This window comes from Aureobasidium pullulans, assembly GCF_000721785.1.
Source record: "Aureobasidium pullulans EXF-150 unplaced genomic scaffold scaffold_2, whole genome shotgun sequence".
Lineage (NCBI taxonomy): Eukaryota > Fungi > Ascomycota > Dothideomycetes > Dothideales > Saccotheciaceae > Aureobasidium > Aureobasidium pullulans.
In genome coordinates this window covers 1040399-1061062 of record NW_021941022.1, presented here as the reverse complement: position 1 = coordinate 1061062, position 20664 = coordinate 1040399, and the positions used below count along the sequence as shown (strand labels likewise).

Genomic DNA, 20664 nt, shown 5'->3' with positions numbered 1-20664 from the left:
AAAGACTTGGGCCTAGAAAAACATTGCACACAACAAGCACCACTTCGACCATGTCTTTCACCATGCGACCGACCCTCTTACCACAATGCACATCATGCCTACGACGCATTAGCAATATCGGCCTCCAAGAATGGCGTAGCGGACAGCAGGTTCGCGGCAAGAAGAAGCTGGCCAACACACCCACCACCGTCACTGTACGCCTCACAAAGGACGTACCGACTTTTGGTCGCAAGGGAACATACGTCCCCATCTCGATTGGACGTATGCGCAACGAGTTTTTCCCAACAAGGACGGCAGAATACGTGTCGAGCGCACAATTGAAGGACATGAAGGCGAAGAATATCAGCGCTGAGAGAGACTTCCAATTCGGCGTACCTGACCCGACCCTTGCTACAGCCGCCGAGATACAACCTCAGCGTCTGTCTAAACGCACTGTTGAAGTTGAGAAACTGGCGGCAAGTCTCGTATGACCTTTGATCTTGAGAGCGATGCTGACCATTTGTTTCGAAATAGCCCAAGCGATCGACCGAGCTACTTGCCATGCTCCTGCCTCCTGTTATGGAGTTCCGTCGCCGAGCCCATGCACCTACTGTTCCCACTACTCCCGAGACACCTGCGCCAGTGAAAAGAGAACGACCCTTCTCAAGCGCCGCTGCCGACCTCCTCGCCGCCCAGACCGCTGCTCCTTCCAAAGCTTCCTCGTCCTCTGCAACATCAATCTACGGTGCCATTTACCCTGCCGATGTCGTCAGCAGGATCACTCACATCCTTTCCGAGAACCAAGAAGCATCGCGAATCGTTCTGGGCACAGACGATGTCAAGTTTGTCAATCTATTGTCACAAGAGGCTGCGGATGCCGACAAGATCAGACATCTGGGAGACTTTAAGATCGAGGTCAGAGTGAAAGGAGGAGAAGTACCAGTCGAGAGACTTGTTAGGGTGCTTCCGACCGAGGGCGAGGACGCTACTGTTTCGTCTAGCTCTTAAGCCTGGACACTCTATCAACTCATTTCACACAACAACTTCAGCCAATCTACAGACTGGACTCGCGGTCTGGCGCTTACCGCAACTGATATCTAGCGCCTGAGATTTTGTTATGAAGCGTATACGACCATTCCCTCGGCGCCCATATGCTGTTGGATATTCAGCTGTAAATACCCAACACTTTGAGAATTAGAGGTGCGTCCGGAGAGAGGATAAATATTTCGAGCTCTGCGGGACCCGTACAAGCTTTCAATGTGTTTGTGCGGTTTGGTCGCTACCAAGTCATAGCAAACCTGCAAGGAAGGAGAGCAGACTCGACATGCGCTCGAAAAGAAAAGCTCAAAGCGCTGGATATCAATGTCCGGAAATACGAGGTCATCACGAGATAAAATACTGATGAGTGAGAACACATGAAAAATTGAGTACCATTACATACTGGCAGTAATAAAATCCGCCAATTTCAGCCTGCTGTGGGCAGCTTTATTCAACTGTCTTCTCGATCCCAGCTGCAGTTAGTACTTGAAGTCTCCGTTGAGCACCATTACCTCCTTTTAGTGCAGTAAACTCGTCTCGGTGAGATATGGCGGTGGTTGGTGATCAAATCGTTGTGAATCTTGTGCAAGAGTGAGTAAAAGCTTCTCTAAAACGAAAGTACGAAAGCTCGTCTCCGTTGGATAGTTAAGGAGAAGAAAGTAATCACCAGTAAGGTCTACGGTCATAGCCCGCATCGTAACCACGCTCACGTCTGGGAGGAGGGCTGGGAGGGCGACCGTAAGGCTCTCTAGGCTCTCTGGGCTCTCTGGGCTCTCTGGGTTCTCTGCCGTGACCATTGGCGTATGGGTCAGCCTCATAGCGACGAGCCGGAGGAGGAGCACCATAACCGTCATCAGCAGGGTAGGCGCGGCTTCTTGGCGGTGCGTAGTCATCAACAGGGGGACCACGGGCGCGAGGTGGGGGGGAGCGAGCGTAGGGATCTCTACGGTCGTCATAGTAGCGAGGAGGCGGGCTTCTGCGGCGGTAGCTGTCATCGCGACGAGGGCTGTAACCACCGGCGCCACGGGGAGGTCCTCTGCGATCTCCGTAGTAGTCGTCCATAGGAGGTGCGCCATAACCGCCACCACCGCCACCACCACGGCGAGGAGGAGGGGAGCGCGAGCGGTAACGGGAGTCGCGAGGAGGTGGGGGTGGCATGCGAGGGATCTCAGACTGAGGCTGCGAAGAAAGTGTAAGTAGGACATCAGTTGGTCACGGCAACGCAACTCACGTCGGAAACACAGCGGACAGTAGCTCCCTTGAATTCCTGTCCGTCGAGTTTCTCTACAGCGGAGGCCAGATCGGCAGCGGTCTCGTACTCGACAAAACTAAGAAAGCGTGGTTAGATTGCAAGATGTCGGAAATGATGGCAAGAGCACTTACCCCTTTCCGTTACCACTGCCATCGCGTTCACGGCCAACTTCGGAGTAGACAACGTCGAGGCCAGGTTGGCGAGCAAAGTCCTTCAGATCCTATAAGGGCCAACGTGAGTCCAGGTCCACGGTAGGCTGAGTGAGAACGTCCAAAGCAAGTAGCAAGATGATCCAACGCCAGGACAATCAGGGCGGGACATCCGCGAGGGGGGACAAAAGACAAGGAAAAGAAACAACGGCCGGGTGCAGGGTACTGTGCAGCGGAGGGATATTGCTAACCTGCCAGCTGGTCTCGAAAGGAAGGCCAGAGATGGACATGCGGTGGACGGTGCGGCGCGGACGAGGAGGCGCGCGCTGCTCAGGGTGGCCGTACTCGCGGGGACGAGTTGAGCCTCGGGCAAACTGCACGACGAGGCGCTCGCCCATGAAGTCGGAGCCATCTAGCAGAGGGTCAGCAGGATGTCGAGGTGGTGGAGTAGAAGGGCTTGTTGGTAGACGTACGGAATGCTGGCAGGTGCACGAGTTAGCGGAGACTTTGAGGGAGTGAGTGGATGCGTACAAGAGACGAGAGACTCACCGGGAACGACGTCGCGCGCGTCCATGGCGTCTTTGTACTCGACGAAGCCGAAGCCGTTCATGAGTTTGATCTCGGTGATCTCACCAGTTCCATGGCTGGCAAAGTGGTTCTCGACGTCGGCCTTGGTGGCTAGAGCACGTATCCGATTAGCGGGGAGCGAACATCCAGGGCGGGCAAGCGCAGAGTGTGAAGGAGTCCAGCAGGTATCCAGATCCTCAATCCTCAGGCCAGCTACACGGGCAGAAGCGTACCGTTGCGCGGGAGATTTCCCAGATAGAGCCGGGTCGAAGACACGTCGCCCATTGTGATGATATGAAGATGATGAAGAAGAAGAAGGGCGAGAGACCAGATCCGTAACAAGGAAGCCCAGTTAGCGAATAGATGGTTCAGGTAGAGGGAACGGGAGCGATGGGGAAGGCGGCGTTGCTTGACACACTTCGCACACAGACTCAGATCTGCCAAGGCGCGCTGCGGGTGACGCTCTCGTGCTGGCGGCAGCCAATCACATGGGCCGAGGTCAGCAGAGCCGGGAGCCGACGTTTTTGAGCGCGGATGCGAATGCTCATCATCGACAGGAAGGTGTCGTCCGAGAGCATTGCACTCAACCGAGGCTCTCCTCCGCATCTGCTCCTCAGCCTGTGCCAAAGTCCGCCTCCAAATACTCAATCCTCCCTTTGTTCTTCTCCAGACTAGTCTTTCGTCTCGCCAACATGCCGTCCGCCAGCCGTCTGCCCTCCGCCGCCACGCTCGGCCGGGCACTGGTCCAGGATGCTCGTCTATGTCGTCCCTCGCCCCTGCGACCCATCACTGCCACTTCCTTTGCCCCTCTGCGCAACACCACATCAGCCTTGCCACGCCCGGCAATCTTCCGCGCGGGCCAGCGCCGTCCTTTCTCCCTCACATCCCGCAGACGCCTTGCCACGCACGATGACTCGTTCAACCCGGCCGACATTGAAAGAGAGAGTGATCAGGTCGATGTCTGTATCGTCGGAGGCGGGCCTGCTGGTCTCAGTGCTGCCATCCGTCTGAAGCAGCTAGCCAATGATGCTGGTAATGAGGACTTCCGCGTACTGCTGCTCGAAAAGGCTGGAGAGCTGGGCGACCACATCGTCTCTGGCAATGTGGTTGAGCCCTCTGCTCTGGATGAATTGCTCCCTAATTGGAACGACCCAGAGAATCCAGACCGCTACGAGCACATTACTCCCGCTACCACGGATCGCATGCGCTTCCTCACAAAGTCTTATTCGATACCCATCCCCGCTCCTCCCCAGATGAACAACCATGGCAACTACATCATTTCTCTCAATCAATTCACCAAGTGGTTGGGGGAAAGAGCAGAAGAAATTGGTGTCGAGATTTATCCTGGTTTTGCCGCTTCCGAAGTTCTCTACAACGCTGACGGTTCGGTAAAGGGTGTTGCCACAAATGATCTTGGTATTTCTCGTAGTGGCAAGCCCAAGGACTCGTTCGAGCGTGGTATGGAATTCCATGCTCGCGTCACACTGCTTGCCGAGGGTTGTCACGGCAGTCTTACTAAGCAAGTCACAAAGAAGTTTGATCTAAGGCGGGACAGCCAGCCTCAAACCTACGGTCTCGGTATCAAGGAAGTCTGGGAGATTGATCCTGCAAAATTCGAAAAGGGCTTGGTCGCCCATTCTCTCGGCTATCCTCTGCCTGCCGATACATATGGCGGTGGTTGGATGTATCACTTTGGCGAGAACTTGGTCAGCATCGGCCTGGTCGTTGGCCTCGATTATCCTAACCCATGGTTGGCTCCTTATGGCGAATTCCAAAAGATGAAGCATCATCCTATGTACGCAAAGTACTTGGAGGGTGGTAAGTGCATCTCGTACGGTGCCCGCACACTGAACGAGGGTGGATTCCAGTCTATCCCCAAGTGTGCGTTTCCTGGAGGTGCACTGATTGGCGACACTGCCGGCTTCCTCAATGTACCCAAAATCAAGGGTACTCATACCGCCATGCGCTCGGGAATGCTCGCTGCCGAGGCCGCCTTCTCTGCGTTGCGCGAGTCAGACGATTCCAGTCCGGTCTTCTTGTATGACTACGAAGATAAACTGCGCTCTTCCTCCATCTGGAAAGAGCTGAAGGAGGTTCGCAACATGCGTCCATCTTTCCACTCTCCACTGAAACTTTACGGTGGAATCATGTACTCTGGACTCGAAGCATATATTCTCAAGGGCAGAGTACCATGGACGATCAAACATGCCGGCACCGACCATGGAGCCACTAAGCTTGCTGCAGACTGCCCCAAGATCGAGTACCCCAAGCCGGATGGCAAGATCAGTTTCGATATCTTGACCAGTGTCAGCAGGACTGGCACTAACCACGAGGAGGACCAGCCTTGCCATCTACACGTAGAGGACTGGGACAAGCACGCTGAACTTGAATACCCTAAATACCAGGGTGTAGAAAACAGATTCTGTCCTGCCGGAGTATATGAATACGTCGAGGATGAGAGCAAACCGCTGGGTGTAAGATTCCAGATCAATTCTCAGAAGTAAGTTGCTTACGAGCCCCTAACCTTGGATGTCGCTAACCTATTGCCAGCTGCGTGCACTGCAAGACCTGTGATATCAAGGTCCCAGACCAGGATATTACCTGGAGAACTCCTCAAGGAGGTGAAGGTCCCAAATACGTGATGACTTGATTGTGAAGGGCATCTGTTCACATATACTTTCTCTTCTTGTACACAATTGCAACTAATCTTGGTTTCGAGCCGTAGCCATAGCCCTCTCACTGGACAAGATTGCATTCACAATTTGTTCGTGCTTTTCGTTAACTAGTCAGAGCGACTGCGATAAGTCTTGAAAGGCATGCGCTGTATAAGTTCCTCCATGCGCTCAATACCAATCCCCTGGTTCCATCAATGCAGCTCTGATCGCCTGAGGCATCACTTTTGTGCTTTTGATGTCAGCGTCTCACGCAAGAAATGGGCTCGCTCGGGATCCTGCGGCAACAAAGAATATTGATGCGAGACTAGCTTGGCGTTGCGGCGATCGTACAGAATGAATAAACATTTTATTGTACTCGAGTACACAACGGAGATCGTTTCCGGACATGCGCAAGTGCGGTTTTGATGACCACAAGGTGGCCACAAGGCAGACCTCGCCGCACTTCTCGTCATTCTGTCACCATTTCCCACTAACCTTGAGCTTGGGGCACACCTACTTGAGATCTCATGGACCAGCCATGGAACAGTCAAGATATGGTTACTCAAATGCATTTGTGTTGTCTTGCTCCATAGCTTGGGAGCTTTCTCCACATTCAGCTTTCTCGAAAAAAACAGCATGTTTTCTCGGAGCTGAAACCCGGCGCATGCGGTAGGGACTGGAAATCCTGGCAAGACTTTTATTCTCAAATGGAAAACGAGAGAAGAAGAAAAACGTGCAATCGTATTGGTATCAACAGTAGGTAACTCTTTCATGGAAACATCTCTCCGCATCGCCGGTCTTTGGTAGGACCAGCTACCGATCGCCATAGGTCGAACAAACTTTTGTTGTTTTCGCCAATGAAACTCCGCCTTCCGTCACCAGGACGTCGAAAATTCGATTCAGGTTCAATTGATCCTCGGTCATCAGATCAATCAATTCGCTTACGAGGACTCTTGAGGCCTGTAGCTATACGTCAGAATAAAGATGATCACAGCATGTATCGATACGACTTACCAAACGTCGTAGCCGAAAGTGTCCTTCATGTTCACGAAACGAGTGTGGCGGCCTTCGGCAACCTTGTTGACAGCCTCGAAGTCGGCGTCGGAGAGCTCGATGCTCTTGAAGTTGCTGTCGATTCTTGAGGGGGTGGAGCTCTTGGGGAGAACGACGTAACCTCTTCTCAAGCCCCATGCGATGAGGACTTGGGCAAGGGAGTTCCCACCCTTCTCGGCGATCTCGTTAAGGACGGGGTTGGTGTTGACCTTCTCACCAGTGGAAGGAACTTGGTTCTGGGAACCGAGAGGCGAGTAAGCGGCAGGCATGATGTCCTGGGAGAAGCAGTAATCGACCAACTCGGTGTTGGGCAGGAAGGGGTGAATCTCGATCTGGTTGACGGTGGGCTTGACCTTGGCGAAAGACAGGAGCTGCTTCAAACCATCAACGGTCCAGTTGGATACACCAATGGCCTTGGCCTTGCCAGATGCGTAGATCTCCTCCATGGCTCTCCAGGTGGGCTCGGGGTTCTTGGTCAACTCCTCCTTGATGACATATTGGCCCTTCTCGTTCAGCTTGGGCATGTTCTTGTCATCCTTCTCGGCAGCGATGGGCCAGTGGACAAGGAACAAATCAATGTAGTCGAGGCCGAGGTTGTCCAGCGAGTTCTGGAAAGACCACTTGACCTCCTCAGGCTCATGAAGGTGGTTCCACACCTTTGTGCAGACAAAGATGTCCTCGCGCTTGACACTTGAGTTTTCCTTGAGGAAATCGCGGACGGCTGCGCCAACCTCGTCTTCGTTCTGATAGAACCAGGCGCAGTCAAGGTGTCTGTAGCCAGTCTTCAGTGCGTGAAGTGCAGCCTTGTAAGACTCGCCCTTGGAGCCTTCATTGGCGAAGGTACCGAAACCGACGGCTGTAGCTCATGATTAGCGACTCAAGCTTGATTTTAGTAAGATTGACCAGGACTTACCAGGGATCTTGACGCCGTTGTTGAGAGTACGAGTGAGTCCAGAAGACATGATGATGGTCGATTTGATGTGTATTAATTGGGATACGGAACTGAACAAGATGTACAATATGCAAAAAAAGATGGAAAGAAAGACCTCGCCGCAATCCTCGACCATGAGGTACTATTTACTGGCCATCTGTTCCGCCGACATCCTGCCACGACCTCGCTCCGAGCAAAGACGAGACAAACGTCATACAACAAATTTCCAAAGCGGTCAGGGGACTCAAAACAGTTGTTGGGGAGCTCAGTATCCACCACGGTGCTCACCGTGCACCAATCTCTGGAAATTCTCGAGGACTGTGACGTCGACGCCGAGGCCGTCTCGAATCGTCAACAAAACCCTAAACCTTAAACAGCCTCACACCAAGCGTTTCGGCATCAACGTCTTCAAGCCAAAGGGCGTTTTTGCCTCAGAAAGAGGCGCCGCCGGTAGCACCAGGACTTTTGCTGCCTCGTGGTGTCGGAAGCAGGGTCTCTTAGCTTGTTCCAACCTTCGTCATTGCTGAATGCTTCCGAGTAAAAAAATTCGAAACATTTTTGTTGACACCGGCCGATGATGCCACAGGTGGATACCCCCTTTGTCAGAGCATCCTCGCTGTTGTGAGGGCTCTGATTCAGCGCAATTTGGTCCGACCCAGAAATATACATAAGTAAACCCAAGGACCCTCCTGGTGACGCAGAACATACGATCATTTCCTCCCTCTCCTGCTGACTGAGCATCTCTATCTATCTTCCTCTCATCCGTCTCATCTTCTCTTGTCGTTCTTGAAACCTATTCTACTTCCCATACTATCTCATACACCCAACATCATGCCCGCTTTCGAAGACTCCGACCTCAATGTTGAGGCTCAGCCCACCCAGCAGCAAAGATCGAACAGCCAGGCTGTTGGTTCTAGCTTCGGTGGCAGCCTGCCCGTCCCTGGCATGGAGCCTGGTACTGACAGATCGGTCGAGGTCCCTGCTACCCGCAGCAGCATGGCTGACCCCTCTCCCTACATGCACCAGCTCTCCCTCTCACCCTCGATGAAGGACCGTAGAGGATCTCGCAACTCTTTCGGTGCATCTCTCCCTATTCCTCGCTCAAAGAGACAGTCCCGTCTGTCATCTGTCCACTACCCTGATGCCAAGGCCGGTCGCCCTGGTATGCCCCCAATCCAGCCCACCCGCGAGATTCTGGCATCCCAGATTCAGGACCTCTCTGGCGAGAAGGTCAAGTCCGCCAAGAACATGGCTTTCGCTTTCGACATTGACGGTGTCCTGGTTCACGGTGATCGTTTGATCCCCGAGGGTAAGCGCGCCCTCGAGATCCTCAACGGCGATAACGAGCTCGGAATCAAGATTCCTCACATCTTCCTTACCAACGGTTCCGGTAAGCGTGAAGATGCTCGTTGCGAGCAGCTTTCCAAGATCCTTGGCAACCCCGTCAGTATCGACCAGTTCATCCAGTCTCACACTCCCATGAGAGCTCTGTCCGAGTACTACAGCACCGTCCTCGTCGTTGGTGGTGAGGGCTACAAGTGTCGTGAAGTCGCCGAGGCCTACGGCTTCAAGGACATCGTTGTCCCTAACGACATCATTGCTTGGGACCCCACTATTGCTCCCTTCCGTGTCTTCACCGACGAGGAGCGTGCCACCTCTCGTCCTCGCGACTTCTCTAAGATCAACATCGACGCCATCATGGTCTTCTCCGACTCTCGCGACTACGCTACCGACATGCAAATCATCGTCGACCTCCTGAAGTCTGAGAACGGTCGTTTCGGCACCGTCGCCAAGGACCCCGTCAGCCAGCGCATCCCCATCTACTTCTCCCAGGGTGATCTGTTGTGCCCCAGCGAGCACCCCTTCCCCCGCATGTCTCAGGGTGCCTTCCGTATCGGTCTCGAGGCCATGTACAAGGCCCTCACCGGTGTCGACCTTGAGCGTGTTGTTTACGGTAAGCCCGAGTTGGCCACCTACAAGTACGCCGATGAGGTTATCACCAGCTGGATGGAGCAGATTCACAACGAGGAGAAGCTCCCCGAGAACATCTACATGGTTGGTGACAACCCCGCCTCCGACATCATTGGTGGTAACATGTACGGCTGGAACACCTGTCTTGTCCGCACTGGTGTCTTCCAGGGTGGTGACAACGACGAGAACAACCCTGCCAGCTTCGGTGTCTTTGTCAACGTACTCGAGGCCGTCAAGACTGCCATGCGCAAGGAGCTCGGCAAGGAGTTCAAGTTCGAGTGGAGCTCCGACAACGTCAACCCCGTCCTCGGTGGTGGCCAGGACTACTCTGCCATTGAGTAAGAGTTTGAAAAGCATACTGGCGTTTTCCAATTTCGTTTGATATCATGTCCACCCGGGAGGTGTTGACTTTGGCTTATGGGTTTCAATTTTTTACATCATCTACACGCAACTAGGAGCATAAACGGCGCTGAAACATAGACGGCGGGAATACCAGCAGTAGACTTTGTCTATGAAAATATATTTATGAATGCTACGAGATTTGATTATCTACATCCTCGATTTATGCAAACATGTACGTGACACCTTTTGAACGAAGATGCGAACTGTAGGCTGTCAGCTGTCGTCGAAGCTGGGGGTTTGACAAGCAGGAACAGGTCCTTGAGATCGTCGACATGCAGGTGAACCAGTGCTCCACTCACACGCAAATGCCATGCACATGCTAATTTGGGATTCTTGATAGCGGTCACCATCCATACAAACGATTCGCTCAAACTAATTATTGGCTTTTCACGTAAACCACCATTGGACTCTGAAGTTGGAACAGATACGGCCTTTGTTTAGCTTGTCAAAGCAAATCCACACTGACGTCGCAAGGATCGAGAGCTCTGATAGACGAGCTCAACAATCAGAGAAAAATAACGCCGCGGACGATGTAAAAGATACGACGGCTTCCTTCGGGACAGTGTGTTTGACGGCAGCAGCCACGTTATCTTTCGCTTCCGTCAATTCGCGAAACGTGCGGAAGGGCGAGTTAATACCGGACCCGGGCATAACGGATCTATGGGATTGTGATTCTGTGAGGTCGGAACGAAAAGACGGAGGTGGATCATTCCACCACCGATGGGACTGCGAGTGATCGTGTTCGAATCGATTGTTTGCTTGCCAACGACGTGCGTGCACTTTTCTGCTACGCCGGACAGTCGACAGCTGAAGCTTGATAAGAGGTCTGACTTGTCGTTACAGCGTGTAGCGCCGACGCATCTCCGAACGTGACTGCGCGAGTCGTAGAACAACGGTGATATCGCGATGAATACTACGCAACACGGTGAGGGCCAGTGGGCCACACATATCTCGGTGGCTCTTCTCGGCCTGCCTTAAACTGCCCAAGTTTCAAGAACACTCAGAGAGCAAGAGGTGCATCTCCACTGGTAGTCTTGAGTCGTGACCTCGTTCAATACATCCTTCATTGACCAGTGCGACAATTTTGAGCACAACCAAGGCGATTGAACGATGCGTCTTCGTTACCGTCTACTCATGGTAATGATAATTATATTGGTGTTCCTGAGCTGAACAAGACATACTAAACTACCATCAAAGACTGACACTTGTACTGATGGTGAACGCGATTCAAAGACAGGGTTACCACGGCTGCAATATCAGAGCAGAAGTAACCAGATGTCAGAAGCCGAAATCAGTTGTTCTTGTCAGAAGACTTCTTGCAAACCCGCCATTCATTGTGTCAGGTGGCACTACCCAGTTAGTCTGTCATTGGCGTACAAATTGTTCTCACATCAATTGACTTCAGCAGAACAGGATGTTCATGGCATCACTCGACGAGCTCGTGCAGTAATGAATGCGCATGTGAAAAACGAAAATTCGACGAGCTGTTCCTGTTGTCTGTGGCAATTCCGCTCTCGGAAGATTTTTACCCAGGGGTATAACATTCTCCTTCCCAGTGGCCGCCATTGCTGGCTATGGAGATGCACAGCAAATTTTGGTAACTTAAAGAATCTACCGACAGCTCGGCTTTCTGACCCTCCCACCTACTAGACATTCTCAAGTGGTTTGAAATCGTGGTGCAATTTGATAGCTAAGCTCGTTTTGGCAACCGGTGCTTAGAGTTAACTAGTATGCAATCTAAAAATCTCATGCACTTGGTGTCTCCTCCACTATCTGATCATGAACCATGCGAGGGTCATGGCTGGAGTTTTGAGCACTCTGCTTTGCCGTTCTTTCTGGTGAGCCAAATTGGTTCTTCCCGGCTCGACGCGCACTCTGGAACGTGGTCGGGAGGTGCTCAACAGTGTGAGCGGAAACATTGGGTGGGTTTTCAAAGCTGGGAACATGAACCCTAGCCTAACATATACCGGCTGGCTGTTACGTCGCTTGTGCCCATGTCCGAGCCGGTACAACTGGTATAGATGGGATTCGCGACATTTGTCGAAGCTGAGTTTGGAGGACGGTTCTCTCTCGACCAGGATTCCTCCGTTGTGCTTTGCTCAGACGACTGTTAGCGCCGTATCAGGACGTCGTTCAGCTACATGTATTGCTGCAAATGGCGGTGGCTGAGTGGAATTCAACCAAATTCAGGCACTTTCCACTCCGGGAAAATTAAATGGGAAGAGGCAGTCTCTGCAGATTGAGAGAATGGTTGGGACGCAGTGGATGAATTGGGTGGCTTGAACTGCTCCGGGAACTTTTGCTGCATGAATTCCATGACCCACAGAGCATCGTCGAAGCGATTCTGCTTTTGCAGAAGTTTGACAGTGTTGAAGAAGAACGAGAAGACAGTAGACTTCTGAGAGTTGGTGGATGGACTCAAGAAGGGATGCGCAGCAAGAGGTTTTAGCTCCCGAATAAAGTCCAGAGCAAAGTCAGCAGATGGCGTTGTGGGGTGATGCAACTTCAGGTTGGCGATTCTGTAAACAGCGCGATCCGGATGCTTTCTGTTCCAACGAGGGATCGCGTCGACAAATTGATCGTATAAGGTGACATCAGATGCGGAGGAGATGGTGAGCTTGACCAGGTTTTGGATCAGGTAACTGCCGGCGTGAGAAGTGGAGGCATGGGACAAGTGAGAGGTATCCAGGGCTCGGAAGAACGCAGAAAGAGCAGAGGCAAGAGCATGATCGGGAGCAGATAGATGGGTCCTGACCATGGAGTTGAGTAACAAGCCCTTGCGCCTACTCGCTTCTCTGGAGGAAAGATTGGCCGACGTCGGGACAGGGGTGTCAATCAACTCCCACAGAGCACTTTCCCTCCCCTCGTGGATGAGAAAGAAGGCCAGGTGATTGCAGAAACGGGCATCCAACGTGAAGGAGAGCGACGGGGTCGAAGCACTGGTCCAGAGCCATCTCAGAGCGCGGGTGCCAGCAGCATAGCGGCTGATCTGATCCTTTGTCTGTGCAGGAGATAGTACGGAAAGCGAGTTGCGGAAAGCATCGAGGCACAGTCTGGCAGAATTCAAGGTGGCGCGTCCAGCGGCGACTTGGTCCTCGAACAGGGCAACAGGATGCTTTGATTTGGCCTTGAGCTGTTGATGGACGGGCTTTGTAAGCAACGGGTTGGTCAAGATGGAAGCCAGGTGGCGGTCGGTGGCTGAGCTGGACGACAGAAGCTGTTGCTGAGTTGAATGCGAGGGCGAAGGCGAGGGCGAGGGCAAGCACGAGGCAGACGTGGAAGCGGAAACGTCGTGGTGGTCCAGCTGGCTGCGGAATGACGACGTGAGGGCGTTTAGCAAGCGCTGCGACTCGCGCTCCGAGAGTGGCAGCTGGGGGTGTATGCGTGATGTCAGGCTTTTGAAGGCCTGCTGCACTGACGACGCCTTCATGTTGGTGATGCGTATAGTATTCGAGTACTTAGTATACAGAACGCGAGTTGAGAGCGGGCAATTGTCATGACCGAATCGAGGGCGTCGTGCTTGGCATCTTGCTTCAGGCATCCGTATCAGGCCGCGTCGTTCTTTTTGCTTGCCATCCTGTCACACAGCACAATGATATTGGAGGATAGGAGTGACTAATTCAAGCTTTATTTGAGAATATACATACACAGCTGTGTGTGTTCGAAGAGATAATCGAACGGCGATAGCTTAGAAGGGCAGGACTGTGGTTTGCCATGTCTAGACTTGAAGTGCATGCAAGAGCCATAGGGCAGTCGCGACCACAGCAGCCACACTCGCACCGTAACACTTCGATCGCCTACAGTACCTAGATGGTCACTTTTGGCGCCATCTAAATGTCAAATCTCACCATAGCCTCCGTGTATTCAACAATAAGCTAACTGAGAGTGAGATGGATGTGTGATTCACACGTGACTCGGCCAGAAATGACGAACTGCCAAGACCGCTGCTTCACTCGTCCTGTCACTCGTCCTGCACATGGATAGCGACCTAGCACTCCAAAGCTGTCAAGACAACCCCCTTCCAACTTCCATCTTGCTCTCTCCGTCCTTGCCATCCGCCGCAACGTCCTCCCTCTCCCTCCACTTATCTCGCCTCACTTACACTTTTCTGCCTGTCCGGACAGGACAGTCGCTCCCATACCATGTCGGAATTCGACTCCAGACCCGTGGCATCACGGGGCAGAAGCTCTACCAGAGGCGGTCGTGCCTCGCATCCCAGAGGCCCTCCTCGCCAATCCCAGACTTCCTCAACTGGCCCTTCGTCGTCGGTGCAATTCGACGACTCGTTCGACGACCAGGGTGAATTGGGCAACATGAAGAAAACTTACTCGACCCAATTGAGCTTTATGCGCGACATGTTCCCGGACTGGACTGACGACGATCTCGTCTTTGCCATTGCAGAGGCAGACGGCGACGTTCAGATTGTCATTGACAGAATCACCCAGGGTGCGTCGCTGCTGTTGCTTGAGCCCTTTGCTCCTTGCTAACCACAACTACCCCACAGGCAACGTCTCGCAGTTCGCCCAGGTCCCCAAGAAGGGCAAGGATAGAGCGCGTTCAAAGGCCAAAGACGCTCCAGCTACTGCCGGCGCAGACCAGTCTTCGATTCCCCTTCGTGCTGGCCGTGGAAGAGGTGGTTTTGAGAGCTCCAGAGGTGGCAGAGGTCGCGGCACCGATCGCGGTCGTGGAGGCTTCCGTGGCGCCCGTGGTGGCCATGCTGCCGTCTCCGACTCGTTCCCCAAAGACACACCCGCCGTGTCAGTTCCTACCACAGAGTCCCCCGCTTGGGACAACGTCGCTGCCGAACCTGCTGCCGCCCCACTCGCATGGGATACCCCAGCTGTTACTGAACAGGGCGCATGGGGCAATGCCACCACCACATCCGACGCGACCCCAACCGCTGTCCCCGAAATCTCAAAGAGCGCCGCGCTTCATGAAAGCTCGGCCAAGAAGACATGGGCCAGTATGTTCGCTAAGCCCAAGCCTCCACCCGTTCCCGTTGTTCCGAAGCAACCCATCCAGGCTGCAGCCCCAATCGCCGCCGTCGAGCCCTCCCCTGCTCCTGCAGAGCTGCCTGAACAAAGCGAACCTTCATCTATCGCCCCTCAGGAACCCATTCCCGAGCAAGTTCAGCAACTCGAGCCCGAGGTTGCACCTGCAGTCGCCGAGGAGAAGCCCACAGAAGTCGAACAAACCGAGACAGCTCCCATTGCATCTGAACCTTCACCTGCAGCTGTTGAGTCCTCTACTTTGAGCCCCGAGGCAGACCTCGCATCCTCCCACGCTCCGTTGACCGAGGACAATCTTGAACACCTTCCGGATACTTCGATCAAGCCCGCAACTCAAACTGTCGCCAGCACTGTTGGTTCGGTAGATCCCCGCGTGGCCACTCCCGCCACCTCTCAACAAGCGCCCATTGGCCGTCCTCCTATGGGTGGCTACGCAGCCAGCGCATACAGAGCAGCTGGCACACCCGGCCGTAACTCAAGCTACCAGCGTAGAGTGCTCGAGCAACAAGAGGCTGTCGTCATGCCGGGCCACAACGCAGTCGACAGAGCCGCTGTGCAGTTCGGCAGCATGGGCTTGAACGGCGAACCCGACAGCCTTGATGTTGATGAAGAGAGAGAAGAGCCCGAGACACGCACTCAGCCTCCCCAGCAATCTCCCCCCTCTCAACCCAGAGCTTCGCTGCCTCCTGCCCCCAGACAGCCCGCTATCTCTCAAGAGTCTTCGATCCACGACAGCATTCCCACCCCCAAGCAGGCTCCTGGACTTCCCCCTGTTCCTCAGCAATCATTCGGTGGTCACCAGGATGCTTCGCCTATCGGATCTGTGCCTCAAGAGCACTCGCAGTCTCAGGGCTATGGCCAGTACAGCCGTTATGGCCAGAGTGGCATGCAACAGCCCGACATGAGTGCACAGTCCCAGAAGTCGTTTGACCCCTTCAGTCACCAGGCTCCTTCTACTGCCTACGACCACTACGCCTCTCAACATTCGGCTCAACAACACCAGCCATTTGGCGCATTCTCCTCTGCTCCTTCTGACTACTCTCAATACTACACCGCCGACCAGCAGAGAAACGCTTACCAAAGCTACTACGGCGGCTCCTACGGCCAGCAGGCTTCTCAGTCTCAGGACAATACTGCCAACCAGCAGCGTTCGAGCAGTGGCTTCGGTTCTGCTCCCAGCGAGTCGGCCTTCTCCGCCACCCAAGCCCCTCAACAGGTTAGTAACGTCCCATCTTTGTACTCTGCACAACAAGATCCTTACAAGCTGTCCCAGTCTCGCTACGGCGAAGCTCCCGGATCAGGCCAAAATACCCCTGCTCCTTCCAATAGCCAGGTTCCTGCTGCTGCTGCTCCTAGTGCAGCAATGCACCAGCAGCCTCACTCGCAGTACAACCCTGCTTACCCTTACGGACATCCTTACTACCAGAGCCCTTATCACGCAGCTTACCAAAACCAGTTTGGATACCAACAGCCCGCCTATGGCAGTCCCTTTGGCGGCAAGGGTGCCATGTACGGCCAGCCCCACGGCTATGGCATGAACTCGGCTTCGTCTTATGACCACTCAGCATCACCTGCTAATGCTGGTGGATTTGGCGCACAACCCTCGATGCAATCTCGTGACACCGGCATCAGCAGCGGCCTTGGTGACTATGGTCGCACCTCTGCTCAGCCTTCGAACCTCAGCAGCGGTTTTGGTGGTATGTCAGAGCCTTTTGGCCGTAGCCAGTCTGGCTATCAGGGCCAAACTCAGGGCTACGGCCAGCAGCAGAGCAGCGGCCAGGCCGATGATCTGAAGCCCTTCGGAGAGTCAAAGGCTAGTGGCCCATCACCTGGTCTTGGCCAACCCGGCAGACCCAGCTCGGCTGCAAACAGCGTTGGTGGACAGACTCCTTCGACCACATTGCCCCCTCCTCAGAGCCACCAGGCAGGCTTTGGCGGATACCCCGGCTTTAATAGCCAATACGGACTCGGTGGACTCGGCGGACAGAGCCACCAGCAACAACAGCAGCAGCAGCAGCAGCAGCAAGGCGGATACGGCGGATATGGTAGCGGATTTGGAAACTCATACTACGGAGCACGTGGTGGCTGGGGTGGAAACTACGGCGGTCACTAAACCAAGGCGTTTATTCATGAGCGGCAGGTTTGCCGGAGGGGAACATTGTACTCTATGACAAGATTTTTCTTTCTGTTCTATGGCCTGTTCATCTCTCGTCCATCGCAGTTCAAGCGATTATGCGGCATCATCGGAAAAGAATTGAAATCTCTGGCACGATTGGCTTCGATGATATACCTGATTTAGCCCCTTTTTCTTTCGACTTCTCGGTCTATATGTCCAATTGTTCCTATGATTGTTTGTGTTGATGTGATTGATCTTTGGCCAAGTGAATGACCGAACGATGTGACCCTGAATGTGCCTGGATGTGGAAGGGAACTTTAGTGGGGCCTCTGTAATTTAGTCAGCCATCACACATTCGCAGTCCCTCTAGTATCCACACACCTGCCACGTCAACTACACAAACGCGGCATTTCAACATGGCTCGAGCAACATCGAAAAAGGCTACCAAGCCCCTACAGGATCCGAGATTACCACCGCCGCCCTTTACAAAAGCACCGGAGGCTCTGGAAGCTTTTGTCGAAAGTCTGGACAAAGCCCACGTCTACATTGTCCATGTCGACCGATTCCCTGCAGCGTTCAAGAAGCGCATCTTCACCGTTCCCGTCCTCCTCAACATTGCCATCGCCGCACTGCTCGCATGGCGACTCTATGCCATCCTTCCTACATACCTGGCAATCTTCACCTCGGTGATTGGCCTCGAATCGCCTGCAACCGTTGACACAGCCGGCCAGACCAAGTCACATCTGGCATGGGTCTTGACAAAGCGCGTGGCCATGTTCATGTTCGACTTTGTCCTCTGCCGCTTCATTCTACCCTGGCCCATCACCTTTTTCCTCGAGGCGCCTGCCAACCCATGTTACTGGCGCATCAAGGTCGGTTTCGGCGATCAAGAAGTCGCTGTACGCATCAGCCGCGATTGGGGCACTGAAGAGCTATTGGATGGCGTAAAGACTGGAGCAGATAGCCCGTTCTTCACAACGCGCATTTTGCCGGCAATCGAACGCAACTACATGCGCCAGAAGACGGCATACCTTATGATGGGCAAGGATTGGGACCTGGACTTTGGTGCCATGGTGAAGGCGCATCGCTTGATCGACGACAAGGAGAACAGTCTCAAGGACTTTGAAAAGAGTGTACTCGCGTACAGTGAACAACATGGATGGCTGTACTGGGCTGTGCACAAATTGGACGAAGAGGGCGAGGAAGAGGAGAACAGGAAAAAGATTGTCGCGCTCAAGGACCGCTTGACCGTCATGGGCAAGGAGAGTCTGTTCTTCCGCTGGATCGAAATCGTGCAGTACGAGAGCAGTCGTCCTGGCGATTTCACTCCTGAGCGTCAAGTCGAGACATACAAGAAGGTGCAGCAGGAGTTTGAAAAGCATGGCGTTGATTTCAGGGAGCTGCTCGAGAAGGTCGGCGGCTTCGACGGAATGCCAGGTCTTCCTGCTTCGCAAGCTCCCATGTGAGATAGAACAGCAGCAGTTGCACAGTCACGCGACCGCATGGAAAATGAGAATGCTTGAAAGTTTCTTCTATAATATTCTATACACAAGGAAGCAAAATCGCAGCAATGGTATCGAGCTCGTGCTTGTCGTCCGTCGTCCCAAATCTACAGACTCTCCCTGCCGGCGACCTGGAAGAGAGTGCTTCCACTGCCGGGCTTGCTGACGACAATGGCATCTTGCAGTTTTTCAGCATCCATGTCGGGAAAATGCTTCTTGTAGTACTTTTCTTCCCATGCCTTCTTGACGGCCTCGACCTTGGCCTGGGGCACAAGATGCACACTGCAGCCACCCCATCCAGCACCAGTCAATCTGCTGCCGTATGCGCCAGCCGAACGAGCGAGCTTACACAACTCATCGAGCTCGGGACATGAGCACTCGTAGACGTCGCGGCATGATTCCTGTGTGTCGTTCAAGAGACCACCTAGACCCTTCAGAAGCTCCTCGCTCTCCTGCTCGTTGGATGGGGTAGGCGACTGAAGCAGGTCCATGAACTTGAGGACACGCACAGCCTCACCAAAGACGTGCATAGCTCTTTGTCTAAGCTTGAAGGTGTCTGCGCGTACAGGGAACTTGGTCATGTATCTCTTCTCCAGCTCGTCGACAGAGGTACCAATGAGCTCCGAAATTTGTTGGCGAGTGTAACCTTCTTCTTGAGGCAGGTAGTTGTCGACAATGTGCACGAGCTGATCGAGCTGAGAACGGAAGTCCTTGACATCATCTCCGACAGCACCCTTTTTCTTGAAGTAGCTGTCGTGGAAAGAGCGCAGACTGAAACCCAGAGGAGAGGAGTCATCTGGGAGGTCCTTCAGGCCACAGATGTTGGCCAGGACGCGAGCAGCCAGAGTGCATTCGACAACACGGAGGTTGTAGCAGACGGGGGCGGTGACGTGCTTGTCGGCAGCAACAAAGGATTGAGCAATGACAAAGGTCAAAGGGGTGTGGGTCTGAGGGAACTCGATGGTGCGAGCAGAGAGCTCGGGCTGGAAACCGACATAGAGGGCAGAGCCTCTCTGGGAGAAGACCGAGGCAGCCTGGTCCATACCACCGGAGTTGACACCGACGGCTCTCTCGGAAACAACAGCCAGCTCGACCAGCTCTTTCTTGTCGACCGTCTCTTGGCCGTGGGCTCTCATGACAGCCAAAGCACTGGCGCAGACAAAGGCGGCACTGCTAGACAGACCGCCTCCGGCAGGGACGGTACCGTCGGCCAGGATGTCGATGTTCAGTTGGCCAATGCCCTTGACGGCGTGTTTCTTGAGCAGCTCAGTAGCACCGCGCAGGCCCGACTTGAAGTAGTTGGTCCACTCATGCGACTTTGCGTCAATGTCGACGCCTCCGTCTTGGGCAAGGGTGAAGGAGCGGGTAGCGAACTTGTCAGACTGAACGTTGGCAATGCGGACGGTGGGAGTGCCATTGGCGGGAGAGACGGCGACGGCGAGCAAGACATCGGCTGTCACGGCCATGGGGATGACCTCGTACAGCGAGTAGTCGATGTGTTCACCGATCAGGTTGACGCGACCGGGGCTGCGTGACACGAACTCGGCGGGGCGGCCATAGGCGTCCTTGAACGATGACAGCAGCTTGCTCCATCTCTTGCGCTGGATGTCGAGGGCGTCCTGAGGGTAGATGTCGTCGAGCGACTGTGTGACGGGCACGTTTCCTGCCATTGCTGCGTGAGGTGAGAAAAGTCGACGTCAGACGAGCAGTCTTGATGTGGATGTGTGCATGTGGGTGCCGGAGAATATATACGACTACGTCCCGCTCTAATTATCCAGCCTGGGGTTTCTTCTTGTCACTTGTGGAGCTCTGCGGGGTCCTTCCAAGCAGCTTCTTGTTTCACTCGCGTGCTTGCCCTCGCTCTGCTCTTGTCACTTTGGATTCCTCACCATCATCCGAGCCACGCTCTTCCCCTCGACAAGCTTTCTTTTTCGTGATTCGAATGGCAATCTAGGAACATGCTGCTGCCAGAGGCACTGCTGAAATCACTCCACGTTCGGGAAAATCCCCCCACCAAACCCTACATGCTGCGTCTGTGCGC

General features: G+C 53.9%; 10 protein-coding genes across 10 annotated transcripts; 5 read left to right on the top strand and 5 right to left on the bottom strand.

Moving 5' to 3' along the window:
- Nucleotides 1-50: 50 nt before the first annotated feature.
- On the top strand, nucleotides 51-987 carry M438DRAFT_371481 (uncharacterized protein; the record flags this gene model as incomplete). The annotated part of the gene is made up of 2 exons (XM_029908266.1): nucleotides 51-455; nucleotides 514-987. 2 exons carry the CDS (start codon nucleotides 51-53, stop codon nucleotides 985-987), a joined length of 879 nt encoding a protein of 292 aa, XP_029764781.1.
- Nucleotides 988-1469: 482 nt separating this feature from the next.
- Nucleotides 1470-3332, bottom strand: M438DRAFT_288989 (uncharacterized protein). Its single transcript, XM_029901670.1, has 7 exons — nucleotides 3219-3332; nucleotides 2968-3096; nucleotides 2892-2897; nucleotides 2670-2830; nucleotides 2401-2489; nucleotides 2249-2345; nucleotides 1470-2196 (listed from the first exon to the last, which is right to left on the bottom strand). Exons 1-7 carry the CDS (start codon nucleotides 3268-3270, stop codon nucleotides 1681-1683), a joined length of 1050 nt encoding a protein of 349 aa, XP_029764780.1. The 5' UTR covers nucleotides 3271-3332; the 3' UTR covers nucleotides 1470-1680.
- A 345-nt stretch (nucleotides 3333-3677) lies between these two features.
- On the top strand, nucleotides 3678-5635 carry M438DRAFT_331487 (uncharacterized protein; the record flags this gene model as incomplete). Its single annotated transcript, XM_029903410.1, has 2 exons — nucleotides 3678-5485; nucleotides 5536-5635. 2 exons carry the CDS (start codon nucleotides 3678-3680, stop codon nucleotides 5633-5635), a joined length of 1908 nt encoding a protein of 635 aa, XP_029764779.1.
- A 122-nt stretch (nucleotides 5636-5757) lies between these two features.
- On the bottom strand, nucleotides 5758-6632 carry M438DRAFT_87816 (uncharacterized protein). The gene has a single exon (XM_029910379.1). It carries the CDS (start codon nucleotides 6464-6466, stop codon nucleotides 5879-5881), a length of 588 nt encoding a protein of 195 aa, XP_029764778.1. The 5' UTR covers nucleotides 6467-6632; the 3' UTR covers nucleotides 5758-5878.
- On the bottom strand, nucleotides 6360-7683 carry M438DRAFT_288986 (Aldo/keto reductase). The gene is made up of 3 exons (XM_029901669.1): nucleotides 7606-7683; nucleotides 6654-7548; nucleotides 6360-6599 (listed from the first exon to the last, which is right to left on the bottom strand). Exons 1-3 carry the CDS (start codon nucleotides 7652-7654, stop codon nucleotides 6581-6583), a joined length of 963 nt encoding a protein of 320 aa, XP_029764777.1. The 5' UTR covers nucleotides 7655-7683; the 3' UTR covers nucleotides 6360-6580.
- A 771-nt stretch (nucleotides 7684-8454) lies between these two features.
- M438DRAFT_265975 (cat eye syndrome critical region protein 5 precursor) lies at nucleotides 8455-9936 on the top strand (the record flags this gene model as incomplete). The annotated part of the gene is made up of 1 exon (XM_029900066.1): nucleotides 8455-9936. One exon carries the CDS (start codon nucleotides 8455-8457, stop codon nucleotides 9934-9936), a length of 1482 nt encoding a protein of 493 aa, XP_029764776.1.
- A 2236-nt stretch (nucleotides 9937-12172) lies between these two features.
- On the bottom strand, nucleotides 12173-13426 carry M438DRAFT_371476 (uncharacterized protein; the record flags this gene model as incomplete). Its single annotated transcript, XM_029908265.1, has 1 exon — nucleotides 12173-13426. One exon carries the CDS (start codon nucleotides 13424-13426, stop codon nucleotides 12173-12175), a length of 1254 nt encoding a protein of 417 aa, XP_029764775.1.
- Nucleotides 13427-14138: 712 nt separating this feature from the next.
- Nucleotides 14139-17118, top strand: M438DRAFT_361901 (uncharacterized protein; the record flags this gene model as incomplete). Its single annotated transcript, XM_029907542.1, has 2 exons — nucleotides 14139-14442; nucleotides 14501-17118. 2 exons carry the CDS (start codon nucleotides 14139-14141, stop codon nucleotides 17116-17118), a joined length of 2922 nt encoding a protein of 973 aa, XP_029764774.1.
- Nucleotides 17119-17537: 419 nt separating this feature from the next.
- Nucleotides 17538-18587, top strand: M438DRAFT_371474 (uncharacterized protein; the record flags this gene model as incomplete). The annotated part of the gene is made up of 1 exon (XM_029908264.1): nucleotides 17538-18587. The coding sequence occupies one exon, from the start codon at nucleotides 17538-17540 to the stop codon at nucleotides 18585-18587; it is 1050 nt and encodes a 349-aa protein (XP_029764773.1).
- Nucleotides 18588-18730: 143 nt separating this feature from the next.
- Nucleotides 18731-20293, bottom strand: M438DRAFT_264449 (Galactokinase; the record flags this gene model as incomplete). Its single annotated transcript, XM_029899952.1, has 1 exon — nucleotides 18731-20293. One exon carries the CDS (start codon nucleotides 20291-20293, stop codon nucleotides 18731-18733), a length of 1563 nt encoding a protein of 520 aa, XP_029764772.1.
- Between the last annotated feature and the right edge of the window lie 371 nt (nucleotides 20294-20664).

What these genes read in the sequence shown, in the direction of transcription:
- M438DRAFT_288989 (XM_029901670.1), bottom strand. Translation starts at nt 3,270, where the DNA reads ATGGGCGACGTGTCTTCGACCCGGCTCTATCTGGGAAATCTCCCGCGC. An exon ending in GGCAGTGGTAACGGAAAGGG is followed by an intron (nt 2,346 to 2,400) that starts GTAAGTGCTCTT and finishes ACGCTTTCTTAG; the next exon opens with TTTTGTCGAGTACGAGACCG. An exon ending in CTGTCCGCTGTGTTTCCGAC is followed by an intron (nt 2,197 to 2,248) that starts GTGAGTTGCGTT and finishes CTTTCTTCGCAG; the next exon opens with CCTCAGTCTGAGATCCCTCG.
- M438DRAFT_87816 (XM_029910379.1), bottom strand. Translation starts at nt 6,466, where the DNA reads ATGGCGATCGGTAGCTGGTCCTACCAAAGACCGGCGATGCGGAGAGAT.
- M438DRAFT_288986 (XM_029901669.1), bottom strand. Translation starts at nt 7,654, where the DNA reads ATGTCTTCTGGACTCACTCGTACTCTCAACAACGGCGTCAAGATCCCT. An exon ending in CAACGGCGTCAAGATCCCTG is followed by an intron (nt 7,549 to 7,605) that starts GTAAGTCCTGGT and finishes CATGAGCTACAG; the next exon opens with CCGTCGGTTTCGGTACCTTC.